This window comes from Tigriopus californicus, chromosome 6, assembly GCF_007210705.1.
Source record: "Tigriopus californicus strain San Diego chromosome 6, Tcal_SD_v2.1, whole genome shotgun sequence".
Classification (NCBI taxonomy): Eukaryota; Metazoa; Arthropoda; class Copepoda; order Harpacticoida; family Harpacticidae; genus Tigriopus; species Tigriopus californicus.
In genome coordinates, this window is record NC_081445.1 from 15,143,099 (window position 1) to 15,154,738 (window position 11,640).

Below are 11,640 nucleotides of genomic sequence, written 5' to 3' on the forward strand. Positions count from 1 at the left end.
GACGAAGCGAGTCTCGAGTTCTTGGGAAATGAGGTGTATTCATGAACATGTATGCATGGTTCAATTATGTTTGATACACAGGGACAAACATCGAAGGCGTCATGTACTATTTACAAGGGGCACCTGACCACAAAACATAAAAACGGAGAGAAGAATAGCTCATCATCACAATATTTTTTAACGTTTTTTGACTCTCTTTAAATAGTGTTTAGGACCTCCAAGCCTGTCCTTTTGGCTTTAAATTTGACCATGATGTCTTCTCTAATACCAGCCGTACATGCCTGCTGCGGCAAACCCAGGGTGGCTGGCGAATGCGGCCGCTGAGGTCATTTGTTGCGAGGCCGCGCTCCGCTGAAGTGCGGCCGTCCAATTCTCCGCCGCAGCAAACCCGCTACTGGCCGCAGCCGAACTCAACCCGCCCGCCAAGTCTGTGTGGTGAGGAGAGAGCGAGGCTGCGGCAGACAAATGAGAGGACGGTGATGTCGAAGAGCCCAGTTTAGAGTGACTGAAGTTGGGGGACGGGTTCGAGTTGGACATTTGTGGGTGTGACTGTTGTTGCTGTTGTTGTTGTTGCTGCTGTTGCTGTTGCTGCTGTTGTTGTTGCTCTTCCAGATGTTGATGATGGTGTTGTTGAGAGTGGTGAATATTGTTGGACGCAGAGCCACCGCCTGGAGTGGATCCGCTGGATAAGGTATTGTTATTCAACGGTGACATCTGAAACCAATCATAACAACAATAAATCAAATGATTTGTCTGTTTTCAAAATGCCATTTCTAACGCCACTCTTGAGGTTCTGATTCAATCTGGGGCACTATTATAAATTTTAGCTCTTTATGTATACTACCTTCTTCATATCATCCATTCAGGGTCGTTTTAAGAATTTTGAGAGGTAGGTCCAAATTTGTTTCCCTAGTTTGTGAACATAGATTCAAGGCTTGAGTAATGCCGTTACTTGTAACGGGTTACTTTTTGAGCCCGGTAACGTGTTACTTTTCTGAAAGAGTAACGATAACGGTTTTTTTGCCCTCCCGTTACCGTTACTTTTTTCTTTCATAAACGAGGGAAACGTAAAGGCTTCCTATCCGATTTTTTAAAAACTTCGTCTCAAATGCAATGACTTACTTGCCACTGATGGGATCAAATCAACAATCACGGGAATCATTTGTTTCAAATCATATTTCATTGACTGTACCTGTACCTTGAACTGTACTTGTGCCCATATGCAGTGCTTCATATCGCTTGGCGTTGGGTGGCTTTTTTTCTTTTCTCTTTCTTTCATTTATCCCAATTATTTGTGTGTGTTGTTTTCTTTCATGCCTATACTCTTTTTTGCACATTGTGTTTTTGAGTGGCAGCAACAATAAACAATATTTGCAAAACGTTAAAAATAGTGTTTTTGCAGTTTTAGGCCCTCTCTTTTTGTCTGCAAAAGTAACGGGTAAGGGTAACGCGTAACTTTGTTTCGGCAACGGTTCAAGCCCTGTACATATTCTACCATTTTGAGCATCTAAAGTCTTTGTACCAAACTCTAATATTCAATGCTGAATTGTGCTCATCAAATTCAATATTTCTTGAGAACGTTATATAAGCCGTCCACTATTTCATTCTTCGCACTTCCTCGTCATACCTGAATTAGCACCTGGCTGGAGGCACTTCAATACCCATCTACTGCTTGGCCTAATTCTTGCTCTCCATGATTTAGGCATGATCCCTGAATCTTACCTGAGAGGCCAGAAGACTGGAGGACCCGCCGTTGGACGACCCATAGGGGTTCATGGACTGGTTTAAGGCTGCACTAGAGGCTGCATAGGCCGATATGTTTGAGGATGAATACAACGAGCTTTCGTGGGCCGACAGCGACGGCGAGGAGTGAGGAACTGAGCTGGAGGTGGAGAAATCCGGACTGATCCCGGACATGGCCGCGGCCGACATATACGGGTTGCCCGTGTAGGACATGGGCAGTCCCATGGGATTGTAGGCCGACGGTGGACAGGACTGGGCCTGTTTTCGGAGACGGGCCCGCCGGTTCGAGAACCAGACCTGCACAAAACACAAGGGCAATAAGTTAGGGGGAGTGTTTGTCTCATTTAAAAGCCGAGCCGCTAGTTTCGCTTGGAGCGGGCTGGGTAGAAGTCCAAAAAGGGTGAAGGTGAGCCAGCGGGGGTGGAGCGGATCTTTAAAAGTAAGTATGGCAGGTGCTGAATAAATTGAGTTTTTCATGCCCTTTTGAGCATGAAAGCCAAAAGGTCAGAACTTCCTCAACAACTGGAGCTCGAGTTGGGGTGGGAAACGTGGCCAGGCTTGATTATTAGTACCAATGAAACATCTGCTTGAATTGAATCTTTGTTTCAACGTGACCTTGAGCGTCACCGTGACTTGGAAGTTTTTTTCCCCCTCTACTGTATTGTTCCGACGTGAATGCCAATTCCAAATCCGAATGGAGAGTATCATTCATCCACGTGACGAGCCTCCCGAGTCATCACGATTCTGCTGCTATCACAACCATGTACCAGTTACCACCACAAGCGCTCGCTAGGATATTCTGTTCGTACCCCGGTAACCAAGCATCGAAACCGAAACAAAGTGAGCAAGTGGCCGAAAGTTCTCACTCACCTGAATGCGGGCCTCGCTCAACTTGGTGCGTTGGGCCAGTTCCTCTCGGGTGTAGATATCGGGATACTGAGTGCGCTCGAAGGCCTTCTCCAACTCATCCAGTTGATAGGCCGTGAATGTGGTTCGGGATCGGCGTTGTTTCCGTTTCAGGGGAATTCCGGGCTCGGCCTCCAAATCGCTGTCCTCTCCGCCCTCTTCCTCATCTTTCACTGAAACATTGGACATGTCTGAAGAGACGTTAGATATATTTTGGCATAGACAGTATACTAGAGTTGGGTTATTTATTGAAGTTATTCAAAGCGACAGAATAGGGGGCAGGCAGTCAGTCTCTTATTTCTATCCCAAGTTCCGCCGAGCACGACCAGTTACTTTGCCATGCAATGAAGAATGTCGGATTTAAAGCCGCTGACATGCTCCAATTCTTGAGATTTCCACCAATTTTTGGGGTCAGCACTTTTTGAAAAACAAGTCGTCCGGCATCGAGAGCCAACAGCTCCGACAGGAAACTGTGCAATAAATTCTCATTTAGCCCTCACATGAATGGATCATGACCCTTTGTTCTTCCGAGCAAAACTACGTTTAGAGAGAAAGTCCAAGAGCGAAAGAAAGATATCACTCGAGACTACTATCAACCAATCTTGATCTTGAATGGTGTGTGGTGGCTTCTCGTCCCTTGATTATCATCTATCTACCACTTGGGAGGGCTGGCGGGTAGCATTACTCGTTTGGTACAACTCATCGTCGTCGTCCCTTCAAATTTCACCCACTTCCTCCTCCTCCTCCTCCTTCTCATCTTCCCTTTCAATTTCCCATCCATTTCTGCTCCTTTACTTTGGACCCTCTCTCTCTCTCTCTCTCTCTCTCTCTCTCTCTCTCTCTCTCCCTCTCACACTCAACTTTAGTAGTAGGATACGTAGATGAAGGGAGACCGGGATCGCCAAATGCCAATGCTCTTAATCTTGCCGGTGCTTGACTCAACTCCTCCGGACTCCCTAACCCCTACGAAACAAAAATCGATAGTAAAAGTGCCGACTAATTAGTCAAGTTTGACAGATTGCATTTCCCGACTGCCGAGCAGTGCTTCGCGGGGCGGTGGACGGCAAAAAAGAGGGTTGTTTCTTTTTGGACTTGGAGCGTTGTGAGATAGCTGGCTTGGTCTCTTTTGCTTCTATCACGTTAAAAGATGTATCTCAAAGTTGTGGATGATTCTTTGTCAACGTATTTAGGTTCAGAACCATTGGTGGATTCCGAGAAATGTCCCATCCAATTTGTTCAAGTGACTTCAATGCTTGGAGACGCCAACTCGTAGGCTATTATCCAGGTATGAATGAGAATGGCAAGTCGAGTGTTCTTCTCGATTACCACGACGACCCTCCTCCTCCTCCTTTTGCCTCTCTTACTCCTGCTTCTGGATCGTCTGATTGTCGGCCAGCTGGTGGTTGGGTTAGTCCCATTGCTGTATGCGAGTTTTAATCAATATCCTCCATGACTTGCAATGTATGAAGTCTATGGACTCGGTGGTAGCTCGGTAGCTACCACTAACACCACCACCACCACCATCATCACCACCGTTGCCGTCATCATCAGTTTCAATTTTCATTTCCTGGCCCCCAAATACTGTTCAAGTACGGACTCCAGCATGGGTTGGGAGAGCCAGGAGCAAAAGTAGTCTATTACTACTCTCCAACAGCGAGTGTCGTAACTCAATCCTCGATCAACGTCAAACCCAACCTGAACCCGGCTTGCTAGACTTTCTCGAGGTGTTCCGCAAGGCTCAGTTTTGTACCCTCAAATTCATCCAATGGCGAGGCCTCGTTGCCTTGCCTTTCGCACTTTCTCTTGAGGCCTTCTTACGCTCGGTCTCTTTCTCTCTCTCTCCTTCTAAATATTAATAATCCATTAGTCAGTTGATGGTGCTATCAAAATCACTTAAGTCATGAACAAACTAGCCATGCGTCCGCCGTGCTCGTAGATGACGATGATGATCGGAAGGAAAAATCTCCCGCTGGTATCCAATGCCGGAGGAAAATTGAATCAGGGTCGCTTGAACGCGAAATTGGCCCTGTTGAAACAAAAAGAACCCCCTCGGATTTGACCTGAAGAACTCGGCCAGGATGCGTTACTCTTCGGGCACCCTTGATTCATAGGTGGGATTTTAGCACGATCTCCAGCTGCTTGGCCAACTAGCCATCTGGAGAGAATTGAAGCCAGTCTCTGAAACTTTGTTGCCACTTTTGTCGGGCGCGTTTTCGTTGGGATGAACTGATGATGACCCTTTGTACCGGCTGGAAACTATTCAATTCAAACATTTCTCCTTCTTAGGTAGAGGATAAAAATACCTGTGGGGTCCTCAATTTTAGTTCAAATTTAGTTAGTGGGCTCACGTTCTACCGTTATGGGCAGCTCGTCAATCTTGCCTCTAATTGTTAACTTCGACCTTTCCCTACCCGATCAATTTAGCTTCCCCAGTCGATCTTTGCCCCGCTGTAATCGAGGGAATCAAAGACCTTCAAATTTTGAATTCTTTACAATATTTTGATGCAAAGATGATCCATGGAGGGTTGGTTTTTTATAGCTTTGATATCAAAACCAAACTCAGAATAGACCGATTAAAAGTCAAGATTAGCATTGATTTCGATACTTCAAGATATTGTACCTTTACATATACGCATACCTCAGGAGGATCCCTTCTATGATCAATTAATGGATTGATCATAGCTTAATTGACATTCATTAGGCTAGTTAGGACTCGAGAGAACCTTTCGAGATTGGAGGAGGAGGAGGAGGAGGAATGAAAACGCGAAGGATGTCTCATTAAATTTGATCTTTTCTCAACGAACCCACCAGTTTCGACGAGGCATGATTAAAGTGTATTTATGGCCAATAAAACTTCCTGCTCTGATTTAGCTCTGAATATCATCATGATTCAATCGGCCATCATTCTGGCCCAGGGTCGATTGATGAGAGATCAGCCATTGACAGCACAACAACAACAGCAGCAACAGCAACAACGAAGACAACGACTTTGCCAACACCATCCAGCATTGGATGATTGTGCGTTGTTTTATGTACTACAAGTAGCAGTGGCTCGTTGTTCCACGTTCATGGTGTATGGTCACGTTCAAGTCGTTCAAGTACATTGTGTGCGTTGGTTGTCATCAATTCCCGATATTCATTAAGGGCCATTACATTCAGGAGCTACTCCTCCAGCAATCCCTTGGACACAATGGAAGTGGCAGGGGCTCTGGCTGAGGTAGAAGCAAGGAGAGAGATACAGAGACACAGAGGAGAGAGGAGTTGGCAAAGGTATAGTAGAACAATACGAGGAGCCAATCACAAATCAGACAGAGAATCAGAGAGTTCGTTAATTGACGAACACACCAGACACTCACTCTGACTCTTGGATTGAACATTCACTCACTCGATCCTCTTCTTCGTATGTGTCTATGTACTGAGCTGTATATGCATTGAGGGAATTGAAGCACTCCGCAAAGAAGCTACGAACGAACGGGAAGTGATTGTGCTGAAAACACAGCCAACTGAGACTCAAGAGAATTGAACAGATTGAGGAGGAGGAGGAGGAGGAGGAGGAGGAGGAGGGTGCTATGCCTGATCATTTGACTAATCATTCCTTAGAAATGGACTCTACTTGTACGATCTCATTCCCAGATGATATCTGTCCATATGCAATACTGCATATGTACATGTTGGTATAACACTTTCATATTCCGGGTTTGACTTCCATGCAATAATGTCCATCCCCATCCTGGATGAGATGAGTGCCACTGGGCCTGATGGAAAAGTGATTATTCCTAACTTGGTGAGCGTAGATCAGGTGATGATGACGATCTTAGGTTGTAGGGAATTCGTGGTCACGCTTCAGATCTTTCATGATTAGTGGAATTAGAATCTAGCATCTATTCTGACTCATTCAAACTCACTGTCATTATCTTGTTCATCATTCTCTTAGCTTAATTGAACGAACGCTTCTTCTTTGGAGCTAGGAGGAAAAACAAATTCAGTGATTGAGGCGTGATTTCTGGACCAGGAACGACTTTCAGCTCAAATCCGAGCCAGACGACATACTACGTGGTCAATCAGAATTCTAGTTTTGAATTTCACTGAAATAAACGCTTTATTCATTTTTGGAGTCGGCTCCAGAGTTCCAGGGTTGGTTTTTTAACCCCCCTGGTTCGGCATGTACACCCTTAGGTGGATGGATACTTATTGGAATTTGTCGCATTGGTTGACTTCATATATACTTATTGTTGATTATTTGAGCCACTCATACATCAGATTTGATGATAAAGAGTGGAAAAAGTTCCTAATTTTTGAGTAAAAATTAGTAAAAGCTAAATCTAAAAAAAACATTTAAAGAAGAAAACCTTTGAGCCGTTTCCTTCTTCGAAAAAACGTTTATAAACAATTATTACATGTTAGTTTTGAAAATTGGGCTAAGCCGTTTTCTTCTATGAAAAACTTTTTTTCCAGCAATTACCATATGTTATTTTTGAAAACTAGGCAAAGCCATGGGAAGGTATTTGCTCCACATTGGCATTAAAAATGGAATGTGTGAAATGCCAATGCCAATCCCCCAACCGCCATTCCACAAATTCAAATGACTGACTAATTTTAATTTGACAATTGGATAAAGTATTTGAGGTTAGTCACTCTCCAAAGTGTGAAAAAATATTTTGCGGACATATTCTGGTAACGTGGCATACATTTAACCTCAATGTTATTTTCGTGTGAAGCAGCTCATTTTAAGAAAATGAGCATTCTCATACTGTCAAATGACTTGCCTTTAAAGTACACGATACACTTCAGAGTAATATTTTTTTGCAACATTCAACATAAATTGAGGCGATTTGTGAGAAGTTCAAAAGCATGACTTTTAGAAAGGAGCATTAATATTACACTTTTTTCTAATTCTGATCTTACTAGCAACTTTAATGGCGGACCCAACAACTTTTCTCTTCATTGCTTAAATAATAAGTGTTCTCCAGTGCAATAAAATCATTTGTGACTTTAAGCAATGCGCACAAAAATGGCAAACAAAAAGTTAAAGTGATTCGTCATGCTTTGGTTCTGGATTCTGACCATGGACTTTTTTTTCTTCATTTACGAATTCATATTTTCTAATTACTATCCTTTATCCTTATTCTTCTTTGTTTGGCAAATCCTACCAGACGTGCCCATTTTCCCTCCCTGGGAGACCCTTGTTGTTCAAAAGTGTCAAATACTTTAGAATGACAATCACATCCTGAATATTTATTCAGATTTCATTCACTCTCCAAGTCTCTGCCAGAATGTCAGTAATGTGAACAGGAATGCTAATACTAATAACCAGCCTCACACCAATGGCCAGCTCACTGAGTTGGTCGCCATAGAAGACGCCTACAGAGCCTCCAAAATAAAGTAAGCCATGAATCATAACACAAAAGCCAGTCTGACTGAGTCAAACCAACAACGCAACCAACAACCATTCACTTGACGCCTTGTGTACTCCAACAAATGTAGCATTCAATGACAAACCCAGGCTTCCTTGTGCAATGTACAACATGGAGTTGGCTGAACGGAGAACGTAAGAACAAGACAGACTGGAAACAGTCCCACATTGCCGGCATAAAGAGCCATTCTTGTCGTTGAAGGGAGAGCCTCTTTATCAAGTTCAATCAGAGAGGGTCCCCACAAGAAACCAAAACCAAAACCAAAGTGCGCCCCGTCAATGAGGCGATATTTCCCAAGGACTTTTTGCAGCACCGCCTTTGAAGTTCGACAACCATGAATAGTTTGTCGTCCATGCCAATGATTGCGGCCTATTTTCTGAGGGTGACTGGTTGGTTTCGGTGATTTTGACTTTGATTCGTTATTTCCTCTTTCAGTAGCAATTGTGTTACTTTATTGGTGCATTACCAACTCTCAGGTCCCTGATTGGTCCATAAATTACGACCCGACCATTCTCTCACTCACTCACTCACTCACTTACTTTGAGCGTGTCTGGTGTGCCCTTGGTCGGATTTGGAACCGCTCAGTACAATACTGCACCGAGCTCACCTATTGGAAGGTGGAAAAGTAAGCAAGTAAGCCAGTCAGCGAGTGAGTGAGTGAGTGAGGAAGTGAGTACGTATTGTGGATATTAGTGGAGAGTGGGAATCTGGGGAGGGCTCCTTTATTACTTCACTTATTCGTGAATGGAAGCCTCACTGCCAGATAATTTGTAAATGTCTCAAAACAGACGCCATGATGAATGAACATAAAAACTCGAATTACACCAATCGGGAACACCACTTGTGTCAAACGTAACCACAATGTAACTTGAGAAGAGGCTACCTAGCTCGGATAACTTTCTTTGGACGAGGTGCTTGTATCAATGACTTCAACCTCAAGTCCCGAGGACCTTCAAATCCCAAACCCCGCCTGAGATTGGCATCTATGAATAACATAAAAGGCCAACATGGCTGATATGAATTTCAGCAAGGCAATGTGGCTTTGTAGGCCTCTAATGGACAACAATAACCGTTTTAGAAATCAACCTGGCCCATCCTTATGAAGACGTGGTACTGGCATCACGGTCAAAGGAGTCCAACCTCAAGGGGAGGGCACCATAAAAGGTAAGTATATTAGAAAAAAACCAACTAGGATTTCTGGTTGATTTTGAAACCAGGATTGATCTATTTTTGTTGTGTTTACCTCTGTCTTTCTTTTCGTCTTCGCGTCCCCGGAGGAGGCGGGAGATGGCGCTGACACTCGGAACGGTATTCTTATCACATATACCTTCCTTGATGAGTCGATCCCGGACCTCCCAACTGAACACGCCCGGGTTCTCGCTCTTGTAGTTGTCCACCTTCTTCTCGATCTCCGGGGTGGCCAGTTTAGGCTTGGTGCCGCCAATCACGCCCGGACGGATGGAGCCGGTCTCTTGGTAGCGGTTCAGGATCTTGGAGACGCACCCATGGGACACGCGGAGTTGGCGGGAGATCACACAAGGACGCACACCCGCTGCGGCCATCTCGATGATCTTCAGACGGATGTGGTTGGGCAGTGGACGGCCGTTGATGAACACGCCTCCCAGCTGATTGACACGCCCCTGACCTGGGAATAAAGGCAGAACGATGGATATCAAGAGAGCGCGTCCTTTTCTTTTCACAAGGGCAAGGGAGCAGCGGTTTATGGCTTGATTTAGAAGAAGCCAACGCCTAATGGCCAATTCGAGTTAGGTGGTGGTGGTCCGTAATTAAAAAAAAATCTTTGCCCGCTCTCTAATTAGGGCTCGCCCTTTGACTCAATTATAAAGTCAATAAATATTGACGCCTAGCTCGCTTGTTCCCTTTCTTTCTGATTGTTTGAACAGAAAACGGAGCTTGATAGGCTAGAGAGGTACCTGATTTATGAATCTTGCCAGCGTTATTTGATATTATGTGCGCTAGGCCAATTGATGTCGAACTCGATTGTGAACCAACAACGAAGTCTTAAAGTCCCTGCTGTAGGTGTGAACACGGGATATCCGACATTCCTAAATAATGCTTTTAATTCTCAAAAATGTCAGAATTCTTAGATGTGTGTGATATATGATTTTTTTCTTGTGGTAGGAAATACTGGGCGAACGTATTAGTAAGCCTGTTGCAAATGATTTGTAGCTTCAAAAAGGTTCTGCCTTCAAAATCCAATTTGGAGGGCAAAACGACAATAACTTCAATCAAATACGTACATAAAATTATACATAAAGAGACAAATGAATTTTCAAACTTGCAATACACTTAGGAACTGTTTCTTTGTCTGAAGCTTGAGCAATAATTTCACCATAAAATCTCATTGAGCAGTAAGATATTGACATAATTGTTGATACTTCTTGGGCCAACGAGGCCTGCCCTTCTATCTCTAAACGTGTAGTTTCTTTTAAGCGAAGTTAAACCTGTCCATTTCAAAATCATAGAAATCTTTGCGATGAATGTAAACTTCAACTCATCGAAATGTCGATCGCACATATTTTTATTTTGGATATTTACCACTTGACACGATTCATTCAATTGCACAGAGACCTCCTGGCTTTTACTTTGTTCATTTGACAATCCAGATAAACCAATGTTTTTCCTTATTCAAAATTAAAAACCGTAGCTAATTGCCAAAAAACTTTCTAAGGGACGGAATATCGGACTGGTTGCAAAATACAAAACAACCCGTCGAAGGTTCGAGTCCCAATCCTGGAGCTGCCGAACATACCTTGAAATGGGTATCCTGTGAATGGCATAGGTCTCATCATTGTGCCAAAATTCGACACTGTCATAGTACACACGCACACGCACAAGCCACCAATCAATCCTGATTACACTTCAACCCTGCATTAGGGACCGATTCCGGAGTCGATTCAACAATCACAGAGGGGTTTCTCTTCCGAATCACAAGCGAGGAGGTTCTCGAGGTTCTCGGGGCTATTGGGTCCTAGTCGTGGATTACTTTCCAATTCAATCCCAATCACGGCGAGAGAGAGAACCTTCCAAGTCTTGAACAACTCCCAAGCCCGATTTCCAGTAGTACGACTGTTCTTGAATATCTCGAGCGTCCCTCACACTTGAAAGCCTGGCCAAGAACTGCCAATCCTCGCCCTTGCCGCAATTGCTCGAGTCAGTCTCGGCGATTCTCCGCCGAGCGGGGAATCCAACCCGCCTTGCTCGGTTTGCTCGCCTTGGAACACACAACCAGGATTGGTTCAGCTGGCCGGTGATCCGAGCGAGTGCTCCCCGATTGGTGGAGAGCATCGCCACGCACGCCGGTCGATCGGCACTTGGCGCCAAAAGGCGGGGACTACGGAAGGAATGGCGGTATCTGATTGGCGTGACGAACGAGAGCGAGCTACTGGTTTTGCTTCGTGACTTCTCGGCTCCGTCGGGTCGATGCTGGGAGGAAGAATTAGGAGGGTAGCGATGTAAGGCAGGCCGGCAACCCTGCCGAGTTAGGAGGGCAACCCTGATCTCGGGCTGGGTGAGCCAGGAACATGACTCGTTGAGTCGTCCGACACACATGCAT

General features: G+C 44.6%; 1 protein-coding gene across 2 annotated transcripts; it reads right to left on the reverse strand.

Annotated features, from left to right (window-relative positions):
* Positions 1-3: 3 nt before the first annotated feature.
* On the reverse strand, positions 4-11,211 carry LOC131881567 (protein gooseberry-like). Of its 2 annotated transcripts, none has more exons than XM_059228459.1 (5): positions 10,837-11,211; positions 9,307-9,708; positions 2,614-2,822; positions 1,723-2,040; positions 4-714 (listed from the first exon to the last, which is right to left on the reverse strand). In XM_059228459.1, exons 1-5 carry the CDS (start codon positions 10,898-10,900, stop codon positions 262-264), a joined length of 1,446 nt encoding a protein of 481 aa, XP_059084442.1. In that variant the 5' UTR covers positions 10,901-11,211; the 3' UTR covers positions 4-261. The 2 variants fall into 2 exon arrangements, with proteins under 2 accessions (XP_059084442.1, XP_059084441.1); XM_059228458.1 differs by having other exon boundaries at positions 5-714; positions 2,614-2,840.
* Between the last annotated feature and the right edge of the window lie 429 nt (positions 11,212-11,640).